At 37.0% G+C, this 22,254-nt stretch overlaps 1 protein-coding gene and 1 pseudogene across 1 annotated transcript; both read right to left on the reverse strand.

The window, feature by feature from the left end:
* Window positions 1–8,488: 8,488 nt before the first annotated feature.
* On the reverse strand, window positions 8,489–15,399 carry LOC115501582 (annotated as a pseudogene).
* A 977-nt stretch (window positions 15,400–16,376) lies between these two features.
* On the reverse strand, window positions 16,377–20,358 carry TFPI2 (tissue factor pathway inhibitor 2; the record flags this gene model as incomplete). The annotated part of the gene is given in 5 exon segments (XM_030296701.1): window positions 16,377–16,978; window positions 16,980–17,011; window positions 17,379–17,549; window positions 19,591–19,772; window positions 20,078–20,358. Coding segments are annotated over 5 exon segments (717 nt in total), but the record flags the coding sequence as incomplete, so codon positions are not given.
* Window positions 20,359–22,254: the final 1,896 nt, after the last annotated feature.

Here is a 22,254-nt window from a genome sequence, read left to right on the forward strand (position 1 = left end):
TTTTCTATATACAGTATCAGGTCATCTGTAAATAGTGAAAGTTTTATTTCTTCCTTACTGATTTGGATGCCTTTTATTTATTTTTGTTGTCTGATTTCTGTGGCTAGGACTTCCAATACCATGTTGGATTAAAGTGGTGAGAGTAGATATCCTTGTCTTATTCCTGACCTTATGGGAAAAACTCTCAGTTTTTCCCATTAAGGATGATGCTAACTGTGGGTTTTTCTTAGATGGCCTTTATTATTTTGAGGTATGTTCCCTCTAAACTTACTTTATTGATAGTTTTATCATGAATGGATGTTGTGCTTTGTCAAATGCCTTTTCCTGTGTCTATTGAAATAATCATATAGTTCTTATCCTTTCTCATATTGATGTGATGTATCACATTGATTTGCAAATATTGAACCACGCTTACAACCCAGGAATAAATCCCACTTGATTGTGATGAATGATTACTTAAATGCATTGCTGAATTCAGTTTGCTAGTATTTTATTGAGATTTTTTGCATCTATGTTCATGAGAGATATTGACCCTAGTTCTCTTTTTTAGTGTTGTCTTTGTCTGGCTTTGGTATCAGGGTAAATACTGTCCTCATAGAATGAATTGGGAAGTTTTCCTTTTTTTCCTTATTTTTGGAATAGAGAAGAATAAGTATTAACTCTTCTTTAAATGTTTGGTAGAATTCATCTGTAAAGCCATCTGGTCCTGGATTTTTGTTTGTTGGGAGTTTCTTGATTACTGCCTCAATTTCTTTGGTGGTTATTGGTTCTGTTCAAATTTTCTAGGGGCACCTGAGTGGCTCACTCGGTTAAGTGTCCAACTTTAGCTCAGGTCATGATCTCACGGTTTGTGAGTTCAAGCCCTGCTCTGTGCTGTCAGTTCAGAGCCTGGATGAATAATATGAATAATAATAATGAATACATGTTAAAATTTTTTTTTAATTTTCTATTTCTTCCTGTTTCAGTTTTGATAGTTTATATGTTTGCAGGAATTTATCCATTTCTTCTAAGTTGTCCAATTTGTTGGCATATAGTTTTTCATAATATTCTCTTATAATTGTTTGTATTTATGTGGTGTTGTTATTTCTTCTCTCTCATTTGTGATTTTATTTATTTGAGTCCTTTCTCTTTATGTCTTGATAAGTCTGGCTAGAGGATATCAATTTTATTGACTTTTTTCAAAGTACCAGCTCCTGATTTCATTGATCTGTTCTATTGTTATTTTAGTCTCTATATCACTTAATTCTTCTCTAATCTTTATTATTACCTTTATTATTACCTTCTTTCTCAGCAATATATTTCAACAGCAATGTACAATAGACTGAAAGTCTGTTGGTCCTACCACTTTTTATGCTCTCCCCTGATGCTTTCTCTTCTCTCTTCATCTAGCTTACATTTCATAGATAATAATTGTAGTCATATCCTTCCATTTATCCTGCATCTGTTCTTCTCTCAATTCCATAACTCCATTCTGTGCATTCCTCAGTATTGTGCTAACATCACAAAAATTACAACCCTGGTTAAATTAATCTCTCCACTTGCTTTATGTCAGCCCATGAGCTGTTAATAACTGTAGAAAAATTCAAAACCGTATTCGTGAAAACACACTTCAAGCCAGCCAGCTAGGCTGTCAGACCATCAAAGTGTATGCCATAAGGCCATTCATCTTTACCTTCTCCTGAAAGTCTATTTCATATATTATCTTCTGTCCTCGAACCACCTCAACCTCCTCTCCCTTCCTCACTTTCGACTGATACCTGGCTTCCTTACTGAGAAAATCAAACAATTGGAAGATAACTTCCACAGACGCCTGCCACCACATCTTCTCACTTCCGAGTATCTACATAACATACCTTGCCCTCCCATGTGTTGCCACAGATCAACCACCCATGAGCCAATCCAAGGCAAATCTCCTCACTTGTGCTCTAGATCCCATCTCCTGTTGCCTATACAAAAATATAGCTCCAAATTTTTTCTTTCCCATATTGGCTCTTTACTAGATCATTGCCCTCAGCATATAAATATCTGTTATTTCTCCTAACCTATATAAAAAAAAAGCAAAATGCTTGATCCTACTTCTACGTGGCATAACTTCTCCTTTCCTCTCCTTTGCATCAAAACTTCTTAAAAGAGATGTCTATAGGAATGTCTCCAACTCCACCTTTCTCTTTCTTTCTTTTTTTTTTTTTCTTTATTTATTTTTGAGAGAATGCAAGCTGGGGAGAGATAGAGAGAGGAGGATGGAGGATCCAAAGTGAGCTCTGTGCTGATAGCAGTGAGCCCGATGTGGGGCTTGAACTCACGAACCATGAGATCATGACCAGAGCCAAAGTTGGACTGAGCCCCCACTCAGGTGCCCCTCTTTCTCTTTCAAATTCACTCCATCCAGATTTGCATTCCCTCTAGGTCCCCTAAACTGCTTTTTCCAAGGTCCTCGATGATATCCTCATTGCTAAACTAATATTCAATTCTCATTCCTCATCTTACTTATCAATGGCATCTGATGCAGTCAGTTATGCTCCTCTCCTTGATATACTTTCATTATTCAGTTTCTAGGACATAACCCTCCTCTTTAGTTGCTCCTTCTCAGTTTGCATTGCATTGCATTGCATTGCATTCCACTCCACTTCCCTTCTTCCCCCTCTTTGACATGACAGCACACCAGAGATCCATCCTTGCTTATATTCTCTGTCTATCCTTATTCCTTTGGTGATGGCATCCAGTCTTAAAGCTAAAAATGTCATCTATATGCCAGTGGACAGTTTGCTCCTGAACTCCAGATCCCTATTACCAATTACACATTGAATTGGAGATCTAATAGGTATCTCCACATGCAGCATGTCCAACACTGAGCTTTCAGTCTAACCCATAACATATGGGTTAACATATGGTTAACCCTTCCCCATCTCAGTTAATGATAATGCTATTCTTCCAGATTCTAGGCTAAAAAACAAAACAAAACAATAACAAAACCTTGGCATGAATTCTAACTTCTCATCTTAAAAGTCTCACCCTTCTGTTTTTAAAAATATTTTTGGGGGCAGCTGGGTGGCTCTGTTGGTTAAGCATCTGACTTTGGCTCAAGTCATGATCTCATGATTTTTGGGTTCAAGCCCCATGTCAGGTTCTGTGCTAATAGCTCAGAGCCTGGAGCCTGCTTCAGATTCTGTGTCTGCCTCTCTCTCTGCCCCTTCTTCATTCACGCTCTGTCTCTCTCTCAAAAATAAATAAAAACATTAAAAAAGTTTTTTAAATATTTTTTCATAATGCTTTTTGAAAGTGAGTTATAACTTACAGAAAGTACAAAAAGTGATTTTTTTTTTTTTTTTACTAATTTATGTCCCTATATAACAACCATCCAGATTGAGATATGGACTGTTATCACCACCCCAGAAGCCTACCTCATTTCCTTTTAAGGTTAATATACTCACTTCTGACCTTTAACAAAATAAAGAGTAACTTATCTTCTGACCTTTATCACAATAGATTAGTTTTGCCTATTCTTGACCATCATATAAATGAAACTATACAATATGTATGGTTTTTTTGTCTTAGTATTACTTCTGCTAAATTTATCTGTGCCGTTGTGTTCAGTAGTAGATTTTTCTTTCCACTACTGTGTATTATTTCATTTATTCACTCTTAAGTTGGTGGATAGTTGAAATGTTTCCAGATTTTTACTATTAGGAATAGAGCTAAAATGACCATTTTTACATGTCTTTTGATAGACATATGCATCATATTTCTGTTGGACATGTACTTGGAAGTATAATTGCTGGGTAATATGGTACCTGTATGGTCAGTTTTAGCAGATTCTGCCAAAGAATTGACTAAAATGGTTGTATCGATTTACACTCTTTTGAACAATGTGTGATAGCCAGAGTTCCTGTGCATACTTGCCAACACTAGATATTGTTAGCTCTTTTAGTCATGCTTATGGGTAGATAGTAGTATTTTATTATGGCTTTCAAATGTATTCCTGATGGCTAATTCTGTTGATCACCTTCTCATATGCTTATCTGCAATTTGCACATTCTGTTTTGTAAAGTTCCTGTTCATATTTGTGTCCCATTATTTTTTTATTGATTTTTTTTCCTATTGATTTGTTGGAAATTTTTTATAGTCCGGATATGGGTTCTTTGTCCAATATATACACTGAAATTGACTTTTTCCAGTGTTTGATTTACTTTTAAAATCTCTTTTGATGAAAAGAACATCTTAATTTTTATGAAGTACAATTCACCAATGTCTTTTATAGTGTGTTTTTCGGTCCTATGTCCCTTGACTACTCCAAGGTCATAAAGATATTCTCCTACATTTTCTCCTTGAGAGCTTTATAATTTACCTTTCACATTTCAATTTATGCCCTATTTCCAGTTAATTTCTGTTTATTGTGTGAAGTAGACATTAAGGTTCACTTTTTTTTCACATGGATATCCAATTGATTGATCACCACTTATTTAGATCTTTAATTTCTCTCAGCAATGACTTTGATCTTCATGGTAGAGTTCTTGTACATATTTTGCTACATTTATTCCTAGGCATTTGATTTTTTGGGCACTTGTATATTATATCTCATTTTCTAATTGCTTGTTTCTGGTATATAGAAATACAGTTTATTTTTATATTGATCTTGTATCCAGTGACCTTGCCGAACTCACTTATAAATGATATAATTTGTAGATTCCTTTATATTTTCTAGCTATTCAAATATGTTACTGAAAATTATGATAATTTTACTTTTTTCTGTCCAATATTTATAGATTTTATGTCCTTTTCTTGAAATTTTACAGTGTTGAGGAGTTCCAGTAAAATTTGAATAGAAATGATAGTATTGGACCAATTTGTTTTATTCCAAATCACCGGGAAAGTATTCAATATTTCATTTTTAGTTACAATATTAACCATAGGTTTTTGTGGACTTCCATTTTCAGATGAAAGAGGATCTCTTATATTCCTATTTGTTGAGATTATTTTTTTTATCATGAATTGCTGTTCAATTTTATCAGATATCTTTTCTGCATCTATTAAGATGATGGTATGATATTTGTCATTTAATGCTTTTGCCAATTATTACCCTATTAGAGACTCGAAAAATAGGAAATGTTATTATTTGCTGAAAGTGATTTTGCAAATTGGGATTATTTCATGTTAAATCTCTGGGAAGTTGAAAATTGTGGCTTCATTTTCTTTAATGGATATATAAGTGATCAGAATTTTCATTTGTATGTCAGTTTTAGAAGCAAGGCCAGCCCATGGTCATATAATCTGGGAAATGACATGCACTTATAAATGTCTTGCACTAATTTAATGCTTTACTGTCACCATATTTAAATTTTTTATCAATGTTTGAACAAAGAAACTCTCATTTTGCACCGGACCTCTCAAATGATATAGTTATTCTTATTTTGTCATGTGTGGTTTTAAAGGTATTTGCTTATTTATCAAATTTATTGGTATTAATTTGTTAATATCCATTCTATTTTCAAGATCTTTAGGATTTGTAATGTCTGTTTTTCCACTTATGATATTGATAATTTATATTCTTTATCTTTCTTTAATATCTTGCTATTAACAAAATATTTGATTTTTTGAGAAATAATTTTTGATGTATTCATTTTCTATACAATGATGTCTGCTTTTTATTTTATTTTATTTTTTTATTTTTTAAATTTATTTTTTATTTTTTTATTTTATTTTATTTTTAATTTACATCCAAATTAGTTAGCATATAGTGCAACAATGATTTCAGGAGTAGATTCCTTACTGCCCCTTATCCATTTAGCCTGTCCCCCCTCTCACAACCCCTCCAACAACCCTCTGTTTGTTCTCCATATTTATGAGTCTCTCCTGTTTTGTCCCCCTCCCTGTTTTTATATTATTTTTGCTTCCCTTCCCTTATGTTCATCTGTTTTGTCTCTTAAAGTCCTCATATGAGTGAAGTTACAGGATTTTTGTCTTTCTCTGACTAATTTCACTTAGCATAATACCTTCCAGTTCCATCCATGTAGTTGCAAATGGCAAGATTTCATCCTTTTTCATTGCCAAGTAATACTCCATTGTGTGTGTGTGTGTGTGTGTGTGTGTGTGTGTGTGTGTGTATGTGTGTGTGTGTGTGTGTATAATATATACATATGTACATACATACATACCACATCTTCTTTATCCATTCATCCATCGATTGACATTTGGGCTCTTTCCATACTTTGGCTATTGTTGATAGTGCTGCTATAAATATGGGGGTGCATGTGTCCCTTGGAAACAGCACACCTGTATCCCTTGGATAAATGCCTAGTAGTGCCATTGCTGGATGTAGGGTAGTTCTATTTTTAGTTTTTTGAGGAACCTCCATACTGTTTTCCAGAGTGGCTGCACCAGCTTGCATTCCCACCAACAATGCAAAAGAGATCCTTTTTCTCCACATCCTCGCCAACATCTGTTGTTGCCTGAGTTGTTAATGTTAGCCATTCTGACAGGTGTCAGGTGGTATCTCATTGTGGTTTTGATTTGTATTTCCCTGATGATGAGTGATGTGGAACATTTTTTCATGTGTCAGTTGCCCATCTGGATGTCTTCTTTGGAGAAGTGTCTATTCATGTCTTTTGCTCATTTCTTCACTGGATTATTTGGTTTTGGGTGTTGAGTTTGATAAGTTCTTTATATATTTTGGATACTAAACCCTTTATCAGATATGTCATTTGCAAATATCTTCTCCCATTCTGTCGGTTGCCTTTTAGTTTTGCTGATTGTTTCCTTCACTCTGCAGAAGCTTTTTATTTTGATGAGGTCCCAGTAGTTCATTTTTGCCTTTGTTTTCCTTGCCTCCAGAGACGTGTTGAGTAAGAAGTTGCTGTGGCCAAAATCAAAGAGGTTTTTGCCTGCTTTCTTCTCGAGGATTTTGATGGCTTCCTGTCTTACATTTAGGTCTTTCATACAATGATGTCTGCTTTTAAAACATTTTCTTCTCTTCCTTAGGGAGTACTTAAATATGTTCAATTTGTAGTTAATTTTCTAGTTCTTTGAGATGGTAGATTGGAAGATTGATTCTCAACTTCTTTTTCAGTATACTAATTTAGAGCTAAGAATTTCCCTTTGGCCACCACTTTAACTGTTTCTCAGAATTTTTGTCATGTCACATTTTTTTCATTCAATTTAAAACATAGTTCATTGTGATTTCTTTTTTGACACATGTGCTATATAACTGTGTATTTAATTTCTAAACACTTAGAGATTTTCCAATAATCTCCTATTAATTTCTAGTTACCTATTACCTATTATATTACTGAGATGGTTGAGTTTAAGTCAACCATCTTGCCATTGTTTTCTAATTGTTTCATCTTTGTTTCTTCATTTATCTTTTCTGGTCTTTCTTTTATTTATTTATTTCTGGTCATTGTTTTATTTTTTTATTATTCCATTCATTACTCTATTAGCTTTTTAGCTATATATATTTTGTTATTATTTCATTGATTATTCTTAAAGTCACTGTATGAGTTCTACACGGTAAGTTGTAATACTTCCCAAAGCATACAAGAAACAAAAATAGTTTAATTCCATTAATCAAAACACCTTTGATGCCATCAATTTCATATATTTTAAATGTAAGCTTTTATATGCATAAGATATAATACTCAATGCTTTTAAACAGAATGTTCATTTATAGTTTTTTTCCTTTACTGGAAACAACAAACTTTATAGGAAACTGAGAAAAGGAGCAGAGTGAGAATTACTTATGAAAGACAAAAAGCACATATACAATTGTATCTTCAAGAATTTTAACAGGGGGGTGCCTGGGTGGCTCACTCGGTTGACGTTGGACTTCGGCTCAGGCCATGATCACACAGTTCATGGGTTCTAGCCCCGCGTCTGGCTCTGTGCTGACAGCTCAGAGCCTGGAGCCTGCTTCCAATTCTGTGTCTCCTTCTCTCTCTGCCCCTCCCCCACTCATGTTCTGTCTCTGTTTCTCTCTCAAAAATAAATAAACATAAAAAAAAATTTTTAAAGAATTTTAATGCAACATGATACCCATCAAATTGAGATATCCACATTCTCTAACAAAAATAAACTAATCTGGGAAAGGGCAGCATGAAAATATTCTGATGCAGTGCTGCCCAAGAGAATTTTCTGTGATGATAATACTAGCCACATGAATACTCACAACATAACTAATGTAATTGAGGAACTGAATTTTTAATATAAACAGTCACATGTGGCTAACAGTTACCAACAGAGCAGCACCATTCTAATGCTTCATGGGTCAAAACCAATGGTTTCTCTGGAGCCCTTCTCTAATCACTGCTGAAAAGTGTAGAGGGTTGGGAGTGGAGAGAAAGGAAAGCTCTTTACAGATCTGTTTAGCTACTTAAGTTCTGAAACTCCACAGCTCTCCAAAGCTGAGGGTAAGGAAAGGACTCTGGGGGAGACCTGAGTATGCCCTTGAACTCTTGGCTAATGCTGACAGGAGTCAAAGGCCTAGGATTTGCCTCACTCAGATGGGAAGAGGCTTGGGCCATCTGTGCATGGAAATCATCGCTGTGGAACTGGCAGGGAAGTGGGGATGCTCATTTCCAACAGGGTTTCCAGGGCTACAAGAGAATTTAGAGGTGAAGGAAGGAACTGAGGGCCCTTTCTGGCCACCTGCAGGCTGGTTGGGCTCTTTCTTTTGGGGGATTAAGGTCTTGTTCTTGCTCTTGAACACTTTGCTGCGATCCAGCTTGTTCATGAAGGAGTTGGTTTCTTCTGTGAGTTGGTTTGTGTTGTAGGTGATGGGTTTATAAATGTTGAACCATTGCTTGACTTGTGGGATGCCATAGCTGGTGAAGTCATACTGCCACTGTGGCAGGCCCAGATACATGAGGAGCAGGACATAGTAAGTGGTAAAGGTATCTGTGAGAAAATGCGAGTATAGGGGCGCCTGGGTGGCTCAGTCAGTTGGGCATCCACCTCTGGTTCAGGTCATGATCCAGCAGTTCTTGGGTTCAAGCCCCCCATCGGGCTACAGCTTGGAGCCTAGAGACTGTTTCAGTTCTGTGTCTCCCTCTCACACTCTGCCCCTCCCCAACTCTCTCTCTCTCTCTCTCTCTCTCTCTCAAGAATACACATTAAAAAAAAATTAAAAGAAAAAAGAAAATGCCTGTATAACTCTCTATCTAGTAGCCAAATTTCAGCATCTTGTGCTATTGCTGGCTTCCCCCTTTTGTAGGCAAGGCAAACCTTCCCTTCCCATTGCAAGGATCCAACTCAATATCACACTGTAAGAATCAAAGTGAGGCTTCTCTGGACATTCTCACTGGCTTCAAGTGCATCAATCCTCCAGGCCTGACAAGGTGGTGCATTAGGGAGTGAATGTATGGAAGACTGGTTGAGTCAAGTTGGCTTGGAGATGCTGTTAGGTGCCATGCTGCCCACTGGAATGGTGTGCTCGTCCAGCTTCACACTCATGTCATGTGGCAGCCACTGGTCATCAGGAAAAAATTTCTTCACATCCTCAGCATGCAGTTATTATTTTGTTCCCATGGAGAAACCCATATGATGTTCAGCAGGTGACTTTCTGTCACACCTGGGGGTGACTCTAGGCTTCAAGTGATCCCCCACAGCAGCTTCTCCAGGTGTGGCTTCCTGCGGCCTGAGGGTGGCATCTCCAACACAGCTATGTGTCCCAGCTCCGCACTGTGAGAGCAGCAGCAGAGATGGGCTCATTTATAGTTTTTGATGTTTACATCTTCTAGTGTTCTCATTCCATTTTGCAGTTATGTGCTTCCATCTGGAATCATTTTCCTTCAGAATTCCCAATAATGTTACTTGTAGTGCAAATCTGCTGGCAGCAAATCCTCTCAGCTGTGTTTAACTGTAAACATCTTTACTTATCCTTCGATTCTGAAGGATTTTTTGCTGGATATAGAATATTGGTTTGCAGGGTTTGTTTGTTTTTCTTTAGCACTTTAAAATGTTAATCTGTCATTTTCTGACTTCCATAATTTCTGTGGAAATGTCAATCATCAGCCTTTTTGATGCTCATTTGGAGGTATTATCTCTGTTTTTCTAGGTATATGAAGATTGTCAGTTTGTTTTTAGCATTCAGAAGTTGGACTGTGATGTGCTTAGTTGGTTTTGTTTGTTTTGTTTTATTTTCTATGTGGGGTACACAGAGCTTCTTGAATGTATAGTCATGTCTTTAATTAGTTTGGGGAAATTCCTAGCCAATATTTCTTCCAATATTTCTTTTTATATGCAATATAATACTTCTTATAATACATAAAACCTTTCTTATCTCTTTGTTCAAATGTTACTGTTTTACTAAGGAAGTAGCACATGATCTGGGCTTTGGCACAAACATCATACTTCCTGCTTTCTTGTAATGAGGCTACATAATCAATTTAAAAGTTGAGAAAGTGCTAAATTAACCCAGATTTCTGACATTTTATGCAATAATGTAACATCATAATCCAACAGGCAAAGGGAAAATAAAACAACATCACTGTTTACACAAATTGGAAGAAGGTATCTCTATATTATATAACTAACAAGGAATTCTTACCCAGAATGCATAAAAAATATGTTAATTATAAAAGACACAAAGTCAAATGGAAAAATGGGAAAAGAGTATAAAGAGGCAATTTATAGAAGAATAGCCAATAAAATGTGAAAAAATAATTTTCAATCCCATTACTAATCAGAAAATAAAAATGAAAACAATAATGAGGTATAACTTCTCACTTATATGAATGTCAATAAAGACATCATTGATGCACAATGTTGCAAAAACTTGAAGAAATATAAATTTGTATACATTGCTGGCTACAAGTATTTGGAGAGCAATTTGGCAAAATCTAATAGGTTGAATGAACTTGTCTTTGACAATTTCACTTTTATGCAAATATATGTGTGTAATGAGATATGTACATAAATATTCATTATTGTTTATAATAACCAAAATTTGGGAATAAAGTAAATATCCATCAACAGGGAAATGAACACACCGTGCTATATTTATGTAATGGAATACTATAGAGTAGTAAAAATAAATGAAGCAGATCTTCATAAAACAAAATGGATTTAGAGGGTATATCCAAAACAATAGTAAAAATGCATGATGACAATGGATATATATGGTGTGACACCATATGAGTAATTTTAAAGCACATAGAACAATACTTCATGTTGCTATGAGTTATTATATTTATAATACAAGCATTAAAATATGTAGATAATTGTGGCACCTTAATGGCTCAGGTGGTTAAGTATCTGACTTTGGCTCTGGTAATGATCTCGTGGTTCATGAGTTTGAGCCCAGCGTTGGGCTCTGTGCTGACAGCTCAGAGCCTGGAACCTGCTTCAGATTCTGTGTCTCCCTCTCTCTGCCCCTCCCCCACTCGTGCTCTGTCTCTCAAAAAATAAACATTAAAAAAATTAAAAAGAAATATGCAGAGAATGTATACACTCCAATATCAGGAGAGCAGTTACTTCTCATGAGAGAGGAAAATAGGATGAGGTGCATTTTGAATATTGAGCTCCATTAAAATAGAAAAAGCTCCTGAAACAAATCTGACATCTTTTCTAAACTGGGTCAATTATACTAGTTTTCTGTAATTTTCTGTACAGTTGAAACCTTTCATGATTAAAATTAAATTGTAAAATTTAAGCTCTATTTTTATGTTAAAAATTTTGAGCTGAGTTTAAAGGAAGTATTAACCTTTAATGAAAGAAAATGTATAAAATTTGTAAAGGTTCAACCTTAGTAATAATCCTGGAAATACCAATTAAAATAATGATGAGATATAATTTTATTATGACAAAGAAGTGAATTTATTTTTCTGCTCGTTTAAAACCCAGAGTGTTGGGCATTTGCATACATTCTTAGATTCTTAGATGGAGATAAACTGATAGAACTTTGTAATGTAATTTGTCAGCATATACTGAGAGCATTAACATGTTCATACCTCTTGACTAAGTTACTTCCACTTCAAGGGAACAGAAGAGTGGTTGTTAATTAGTGATGAAATTTTGGACTATTTTTATTCTTATCTTTATAGATACTTTTAATTTTCTATATAGTATACAGTGAGTATAATAACATATTTTAAAATCAAAATATAACCTATTAGTTTTGCATGAAAAACTTGAACACCCTAACAACAAAAATCCTAGGAAAATAACTAAATGCTATCTTAGTGCAACTAGGAAGTTGTATTAGATATAGCGAAGCCACAGGACAAATGATTAAACCTGGTTGAGGTAACTCAAGGAATGCCGCCAATAAGAAGATTCAGCTTACCAAGCGGTTAGTAAAGAGGGAAGGCTATTCATTTCAAAGAAAACAAAAACTTACACTGAGGCATAAAATAGTGTTCCTCAAAGTGTGCGCAAGTGTACCTTCTAATCATCTGGAGTCATTGTCTGTCATGTACATCTTTGCTAACTCAAACCCACTAAATCAAAACCCCCAGTCATTGGGCATAGGAGCCTGCCATATAACTGGCTCCCTGGATGGTTCTCATGTGCAAAATTCGTTAATTACGTTACCAAAAAAGCCAAAGCAGTATCACATTCTTTGGAAACTGAACATAATTTAGTGCAACTGAGTTGTAGCTTACTGGTGATGTTGGAATGGGGGAGATACATCTGGAGAGGAATGTCATGGCCCACTTTTAAGAAGCCTTAAATGACACACTAGGGGCTTGGGCAGTTAACATGAAGATTCAACAGCAAACATCTGAAGAGTTTAAAAGGAGTAAATCTTGATAAGATTTTTTTTCAAAAAGATTACCCTGGCATCAGTGTGGATGATTGGATAGGGAGCAGACAGGCTGGGTGGAAATTTGGGAAAATGTTTTAGTTTTCCTGGAATAAGATAAGCAGCACTAGAATAGACTTGAACAGATATACTTGGTTACCAATTGAATACTGAGTGAAGACAAAATATTTTGGATGGTTCCAATGCCCACATTTGCTTGCCTTCATTCTAGGCTTAAATACCTAGACGAAGAATCTCTTAAAACTACAAACTCCACTTTTCCACCTTTCCTTGTTTTTATCACAAGACCCATATTTTACTGGAGCCACTATTACAATACAGGAACAGATACTCCAAAGAACATTACGGAGTTACATCATTAGCTAAATGTCTACAAGACTGTTGGCAGAGATAGCACGTATATCTAGAGATGCTGTGATCCAGGCAGTTTTAAAGGCTCCACTGCAGTTTGTATGGTTAAACATGTGACAGTGTGTGTGCATAGAGCAGGAATGAGTGGCGGTCCAGAATAATTTTTTTTTCAATAAAAGACTATGTTATTTAAAGCCAGCCTGTTCTATTTTGTGTCTTTTTGTACCTAGAACGAGACATTCCTTTTAATCAGGCTGTCTGGTGAAACCACAGCAGTGACTTGTCTTCAGGCTGTGGCGAGAAGGAATTTCACTTAGACTGCAGGATGACCTACAACAGCTTTATATACTTCTTCATTAAAATAAAATGGCAGAGGTTTTGGCGTATTAGAAAATTGTTTTCAAAATTCCTACCCAAGCTGGACAGAAAGCTGCAGCTGTAGCTGAATGTAGGCTGAGCCATCTCCTGAGGGCTCTGGCTGCAGGGGAGTTAAAGGCAGCAAATACCAAATCAAGCTTCCCTGTAGCACTCGGAATCCCCAGAATTCCCAAAGGTTCTGTACATAAGATCCTCAGTACATAAGACCCTTTTGCTCTGATCATTCTCAAAAACCACCAAGAGTAGTCACAAATACAGGTCTTATTCCACCAAAACCTTTAATGACATGCTGCATCCCATATAAAAGCTATAAAAGCATTGGCTCCTCCTCTCGCTCCTTTTAAAAAGTTCATTGGTTTGTTGGAAAACGTAAGGTATTTTTCCTGTAGGGTGGCCAACATTATGGATTTGGCTGGTTGACTTCCCCTGGTTTCTTCCAACTTGTTCCTTTATCCCCAATATTGCCTCATGAATGATAGATCTAGAGGTTTGATTAACTTCGGGTTCAATTTTTTTTCTTTCTTCAAGATTTCTTCATGGGGAGGAGGTGTGTGCTACTTCATCATATCAAGAAGCAAAGAATGTCTGTTGCCACTGAAATTATCCATGGATTCAGAGACATAAGCCTAATTCCTCCATCCTTTTGAGCCACGGCTTCGGCATCCACAGATGATCATTACCCAGATGCATACTTTCATTAGAGGTATCTTCTAACATCTTCATGCATGTATAAGGTGAGACTCTTCTATGAATAACTTTTATACACTATTTAGTTTCCCGGTGGTATAAATTTAAGGATAAATAAAAAAGGATAAATACTTTATTCTTTCTGTTAACTTATCAGTTTTCAAAGTAATGGGAGAGTGCCCTAGCAGTCTCCAAATGTGACCAAGGAGGCGTGCATGTGTGTGTAATTATGAATTCATTTTTATATATTTATATATATTGTGGTCATTATTTGTTTTGATGTTCATATTGCCTTATTTAGATCATTGAAAGGCCCTTGTTGTTACCCTCCTGTTTTTATGATATGATTCATTAGTCTTCTTTTTAAATGGTTTTTAATGTTTCTTTTATTTTTGGGAGAGAGAGAGACAGAGTCTGAGTGAGGGAGGAATAGAGAGAGAGGGATTCACAGAATCCAATGCAGGCTCTAGTCTCTGAGCTGTCAGCACAGAGCCCCATGTGGGGCTCAAACCCACACACTGTGAGATCATGACCTGAGCCAAAGTTGGATGCTTAACCAACTGAGCCACCAAGGTGCCCCTGATTCATTAGTCTTTGATAGCTTCCTCGCTATCTGGAATAAGATGGCCTAAATTCATCTTACATATTTCCAGTTCTAGACGTGGAGTTGGTGATTTCTCCTCAGAACCCTGGTAGGTGTACTTACTGCCACTGGATTATCATTGCTTCAAGGACTTTTAAATGGAAAACACTTTTATTTTTTAAAAGAGAAAATATACTTTCAATTCATACTAATATTTGTAATTCCAATTTAAAAGTTAAAGGCTTTTCTTAATTTCTTAATTTCATACTTCTTTTTCTCTTAACACTGAAAATCTTGACTTCTAAAGAAATATATTTTCTATATATGATAGGTTCAAAATAACAGTATCAATATTACTAATGACTACTAATCTGCATTTTCAGATTTCTTCAGAATTTATATGACCCTTAGATCATAGCCTTTAAAAGACATATAGTCAAAATACTGGCTTTGAAAGTCACCGGAAACAATTACATATTCTTTGTATAGTTATGCCACCATCTGATATTCATTTGGGTTCAATTGTTTTAGTTTATTTCTAATTGCAGAAGGAATGCTTTCTATTCTTTTTAATTTTGGTTTTAAATTATGCAGTGTTTGCGTGGTATAAGATCAAAACTACATAATATCTCCATACCTGTCCCATCCTCTGTTTCCTCCTTCCTGGTATAGGCAACTATTTTTAATATACTTATGTCCTCTGTGATGTGTGTATTTTATTCATATTGTTCTAGACCCTGTTTTTAAATGTATTCGGAGGATAGATGATACCCATATATAGATATTTTGCTCATTTTTTCATCCATAAGTTCTTCAACCAATCCCTATTGATGATTATCTGGTTTGTTTCCAGTTTCAGTTGTTCCGAATAATACATCAATGAATGTCCTCAGGCTTATACCATTTTGTACTTTTCTCACAATACCTTTGGGATAGATTTGTTTGTTTTGATTTTATTTGAGTGAGAGAGAGGCAGAGGGAGAGAGAGAAGAGAAGAGAAGAGAAGAGAGAGAGAGAGGAGAGAGAGAGAGAGAGAGAGAGAGAGAGAGAGAATCTTAAGCAGGGCCCCATGCTCACGCAGAGCCTGATAAGGGGTTTGATCCCATGACCCTGGGATCATGACCTGAGCTGAAATCAAGAGTGGGATGATCAACTGTGACCCCTGGGTCACCCAGGTCCCCTGGGCTAGAATTTTAAAAGAGGAATTGTTCAAGCAAAGGGCAAATGCATTTATAATTTTGCTAGATTAGGGGAATACTTTTAAACATATTAATCTTGCCATGAAAATGTAGGAATTAAAAAAAAAAGTCATTACAGAAAAAAAAAAACTGTTTAAAACTGGAATGATCATATTTATCAAGATATTTCATTAGTGGAACTTAAATTATTAAATTCATGCATGCTCTCTGGTTTAATATAAATAAACACCTTGAACAGTTAAAAATTTAACAATTTTAGTGGTCTCCAGTTTATTATGTCTTAGGAAGTAGGTAACGATAGATTATTAAAAGCCATCTATTCTATATGTATAAACATATATACATGTGAATGGGGATGATGGATGGAAACACAGTTAAAGAGAGAGAGACTTTTATCCCCAGAAGAAAACATTTCTGATTTAATAATTTGCAAACTTTTTATTCAGTCAAAAAAGTTATTTTATTATCTTTAAATGACACAATAGAAATAGAAGTTAATCATGTCTACCTAACAGCACTTGTATATTTTTCTCAAGTGTTGATAAATCCGCAGGTTTGTTTCCTTGGACCTAAAACTATAATTCAACTTTTAAATGCAAAATGAAATGTATTTGCTGGTCCTTTTTATGATCATGTGTATTAAGACAACACGATTATACTGTCTTCTGCTTTTCAATTGCTATCACCTTCTGATTTCAGGAAGAACAACCCCAAGAACTGGGTGAGTCATATTTGCTTTTATATCTTACGCACAGTAAGAATTCAACCTCATATAGGTGAACAGTAACTTAAAAATAATAGATTCACATTTGAATAGCAGCTGGTTATGTATAAAAATATACAAAAAAAGTAACCTGTAGCAATAAAAACTGGCAAGTAAATCATTAATGATTCATTTACCCATGTTATCATATATTATTCAGATATAACCGTAAAGGCAGTAGCATTCACAAAATGAAATATAGAAAAAAAAAGTTAAAATTGCCTCTTCCAAATCTTCAGCCGTCTGTTAGCAAAGAAAAGTTTTTGGCATCTTCTTATTCTTTTCCTTCTTCAAAGCTAAAGTCAACAAAGTAAAAATAAATATCATATATCTCCAGCCCATACACTCACTTTAAATCAACAGTGCCGACATGCTTACCAGCTCACCTCAACTGTTTTTAATGATTATAAAGTCAGTTTTACTCACTATCCACTGAAGTTAGTAACTTTCTACCTTTAAAATGCAAGGATACAGCTACTGTCTATTGTAGCTAGACAGCATTAGCATTTGACAAAACTGACCAGTACTAAAATGCTATTTATGTAGACGTAGTCTTGAAATGTCAATATGCTATTAGGAAAATGGATACATAAAAATATAAATTTGCTTATAAATTATTTATAAAATTAGTTTAAAAAATGGAATGAAGAAAAAAATCACTACCTTTTACACAAACATGTTTGCAGTCCTTCATGTTAATAAAGTTATTCTCATTCCCTCCACAGCCAGTATAGGTGAAGGCCTCACAAGCTTTGTGTCTCGGATTAAAATAATAGCGAGTCACGTTAGCCGAGCATAGTCCTTCATCTTTTGGACTATAGCAAAATGATGGACCTTTATAAAAAAGAAAATAAAATTAGAAATGCAGTAATACCAGAATTAATAAGCTGTGATTACTGAAGTAACTGAAGAAAAATCTAATCCCATAGAAGCTTCATTCTGAATCCAAAATATTATACTAAACCATTTAAAAAGCGTGTCTCAATTTTCAAGAAAGCTTACATGCTATACTTTGCTAAATCTAAAATTTTCATAAACTGGAGAGAATTTCTTCTGAAGCTATGTCGTTGTATCATTTGAACGTGTAAAAAAATTAAACCCAAAGAACAGATATGGTCTGGTAGAAATGGGCTATGTTTCAAGGGCTGATATATGTCATGCTTTAGTAAAGTTTCTTGTGTTGGTAGGTTTATTTTAAATGTTTTTATCAGCTCTCCTTCCACTATTAATCAAGAATGCATGTATCTATTTCCCAAGTAGCCACTGGAACATTTACATTTACACAAAAAATTTAAGGAAACACCAGCAACCACCATCTGTCCATTAACTCAAGATTTACATTTTGAACACAGCAAATAGCTATAGAGCTCCCTCAAATCTCTGCCAAAGCAAGTTTTCCTTGTTTGTTAAGTTTGTATATATTTGTGTATGTCTGCTATGCCGAGGGAAAATGCCTGTATTGTCTCTCTCTACAAAATGCTGCCCTAGTAACACATCATTTTTAGGGAGTGAGGGGGTGAGGATGTAGGTAAGAACAAAGAAGGGTAACAAAGAAGGATAGAAATCTCTTTGTCCTGCAATTTGCAATTACTAAAGGATACAGAAATCTAGCCAAAAACTTTAGATAGTAATTTGAGTTTCACCATCTTAAGTCTGTATATATTCCACTGTCTCCTATAATAAGTGAATCCAAACCTGAGGTCATGACATTCAGAATACTGTAATTTTTATGTGTAAATTAAGTAGATAAGAAATAGTTCTAAAGAAACAATCCAGAAGAGGAAGCAAAAACTAAAATCATGCATGGCTTTGTGACTTTCCAGCCCTGAGAACTTGGCAAGTCATGACTTCTGGTAGCCTGTCCTCTCATATGTAAAAATGGGAATAATTCTACTTCCTCACAGGGCATTGTGTGAAGATCGATATCATACTATATGTGAAATCACCAGAACACAAGCCATGTGAATTCCACATCAAATTGTTGATTTTTTACTCCTAAAGTCTTAATAAAGAAACAAAATAGAAACACCATAAAAGTAGTATTTACTTTTTTTGGTGCACAGAAGCCCATACAGGTAGCCTCATCTGGGAACCTGTTCTCATTGCTGTGACACCCGCCAGATAGGAATTTTTCACATGTCATGGAACTGAGATTGAAGAAATACTGTTCTCTGGGCTCTCCACACTGCCCCTCACTGACTTCCAACCTGCAAATTTTGGGAACTTCTAGGAAAAGGAGGGCATAAAACAGTGGTTAGTCAAAAATTATCTTAGTATTACATCAAAACTTTACTATATTTTCAGAAACAACTGGGGAGAAAAACAGCATCACATTTAGTACTGGGATAGTAAATCCCCAAGAGACTTTTCATTAATCCAGTTATTTTAGCTTGCTTTTTTTTTTTTTTTTTTTTTTTTTTTTGTAACAGTGGCTCCAGACCTGAGTCAGCCAAACGTAGTGGGAATTCTCTGTTCTCACAGGGTGTTCTGATTTTTCTACACATGAAGTTAATTAAACTTATTCACACGGATGGGTATTTTCCTTTGGCTTACTTCCCTGAATTGCAAAGTCCCATGTTCTGTTACTGGCCTTAACAGATACAATAAATATAATTAAAGTAAAATAGAAAACTTACCATGAATCTCCACAATATCCCTGTACAAGCCAAAACATGTTTGGGCATCCAGGGACAAAAGGAAAATTTATAGTTAGCTAAATCATACTTTAATAATAAAATCCGGTGAAAGTATTTCAGATTGATGGATGATCGACATGAGGAAACAGTGTCTTCAAGGAGGCATAAAATTAAATTACCACCAGCCCTTCCCTGCAAGGAGCGCGCAAGAGTTTCTGAGCTTGCGTGCAACAACTTACTCTCTATCCTCCAGCAAGCTTCATCGCAGGCCTCCCAAGTTTCGAAATTGTTGTCGTTGCCCTCGCAGCCCCCGTACATGAACTTGCGGCAGCTCTGTGTGTACCTGTCGTAGTAGTAACTGGGGATCCGGGCCCGGCAGGCCCTTCGTCCGGGGGCAGGAGGCAGATCTCCGCATTGTTTCCTACAGGAGGGTCAAAAGGAGAGCCTGAGAAGAGGGAAGGAGGTCAGCCACGTCTCCCGTCTCCCGGGAAGGTAGAGGCTTCCCGGGGGAGTTCTGTTTCCGAGCAGAGGGGGGGTTTGCAGGAGAGAAAGTACAAACTTCGGCGGGAGTGCCTCTTCCCCGGCTCTAGACTCCCTGTGCGGCAGGGGCCCGGGGAAATCCGGGTGGAGAGGGCGGGTGCTGGGGGCCCCACTGCCGCAGCGCCCTCACTGCCTACCTGAGCGGAAGCCCGGCGCAAAGAGGGGGTGTCCCAGACCAGCCCATACCTGGTGCCTCCTGAACACCATCTCCCAGCACGGTCCCCATCAGGAGCAACGGCAGAAGTAACAGCCCGAGAGTCCAGTAGGGTCCATGGTGTCCGGTTCAATTGGCCCTCGGGGCGAGGCGTTCCTTGAAAGTTCCCGTTGGAAAAGGGTGCACAGAGTCCAGCCTCTAGGCGGCCTGGTTGCCGACGGTGCTGGGTTGCTTGCTTTATGTAGTAGGGTGAGCCGCCTCCGACCCGGACGGGGCGGAGCGTGCCTATGCGGAGCCTGGAAGGGAGGCTGATTCATGCCCTACTGGGCTGGGTGTGACCCGCCACAGCAGGGCGCTGGAAAGTGTGCGGGGTGAGAGGAATTCCCCACCAGGTTGAACCTGCCTCTCCCAAACTTTCTCCTCTCGCGGCCCTGGCGGGGGTGGCCAGAGTGTGGCATTGTGTCAGTGATGGGAAGTCGGCAAGCTAGAGGGAAATGACCTGGGGGTGATTGCACAAGTTTCCAACTTGCAGCATCACCCTGAAGCCTGAGTCCATGTTCTGAAAGCTCGAAATCCAAGTACTGCAAGGGCAGAAAGAGAGTGTGAAATTCTTTGGGCTGAGGGGAGCCTGGCTCATTGCAATAGATTCCTTCATTAGATTAGAAATTTGAGTATGTATATTTATTTACATTTATATGTATGTACACATTTCAGTCAAGATCTAATCTCCATTTAATAAAAGGCTCATAATATCTCAAGTGTACAGCACTATTCCAAATCAAGAATTCGAACATTTACAGCACCCCAGAGCATTCTCTCATACCCTTTCCCAGTCAGTCCTTCCCATCCCAGGCAGGGACAACCACTTCTGATCCACAGAGGTCTGTTTTGCCTGTTCTTCAATCACATGCAAATGGAATCCTAAAGTATGTACGTTATAAAGTTTTGTACTTCTTTGGCTCCACTACTGTTTTTTTTCAATATATGAAGTTTATTGTCAAATTGGTTTCCATACAACACCCAGTGCTCATCCCAAAAGGTGCCCTCCTCAATACCCATCACCCACCCTCCCCTCCCTCCCACCCCCCATCAACCCTCAGTTTGTTCTCAGTTTTTAAGAGTCTCTTATGCTTTGGCTCTCTCCCACTCTAACCTCTTTTTTTTTCCTTCCCCTCCCCCATGGGTTTCTGTTAAGTTTCTCAGGATCCACATAAGAGTGAAACCATATGGTATCTGTCTTTCTCTGTATGGCTTATTTCACTTAGCATCACACTCTCCAGTTCCATCCATGTTGCTACAAAGGGCCATATTTCATTCTTTCTCATTGCCAGTAGTATTCCATTGCGTATATAAACCACAATTTCTTATCCATTCATCAGTTGATGGACATGTAGGCTCTTTCCATATTTGGCTATTGTTGAGAGTGCTGCTATAAACATTGGGGTACAAGTGCCCCTATGCATCAGTACTCCTGTATCCCTTGGGTAAATTCCTAGCAGTGCTATTGCTGGGTCATAGGGTAGGTCTATTTTTAATTTTCTGAGGAACCTCCACACTGTTTTCCAGAGCGGCTGCACCAATTGCATTCCCACCAACAGTGCAAGAGGGTTCCCGTTCTCTCCACCTCCTCTCCAGCATCTATAGTCTCCTGATTTGTTCATTTTGGCCACTCTGGCGTGAGGTGGTATCTGAGTGTGGTTTTGATTTGTATTTCCCTGATAAGGAGCGACGTTGAGCATCTTTCATGTGCCTGTTGGCCATCCGGATTCCACTACTGTTTTTAAGACACACCATGTTATTGATAGTTCATTCCTTTTAAATGCTGAGTCCATTCTTCCAATGTTTGAATATATTACAGATGTCCTGTTAGTGGACATTTGTGTTGTTTCTAGTTTGGGACTGTTAGGAATAAAGCTACTTTGTGTGCACACACAGCTTTTGTTACTCTCGGGTAAATATTTATGAATGTTAAAAACTGCCACTTTCCAAATTGATATACCATTTTATACCCCCCCCCCCAGCCACGTGTAAGTATTGTAGCTATGTTTTTGAGCTGGAACATCGAAGTCCAAAGAGAAGTGGGGCTTAGGGGATCACAGATTCGCCCCTTCCTGCACATTTCCTAATTGTCAGTGCGTCTTTATTAAAGTTCACTGCTCCTTTAACATGTTAGCCCCAGTCTAACCTTTTATTTACACAAAACAATTAT

The sequence above is a fragment of the Lynx canadensis genome, chromosome A2 (assembly GCF_007474595.2).
Source record: "Lynx canadensis isolate LIC74 chromosome A2, mLynCan4.pri.v2, whole genome shotgun sequence".
Lineage (NCBI taxonomy): Eukaryota > Metazoa > Chordata > Mammalia > Carnivora > Felidae > Lynx > Lynx canadensis.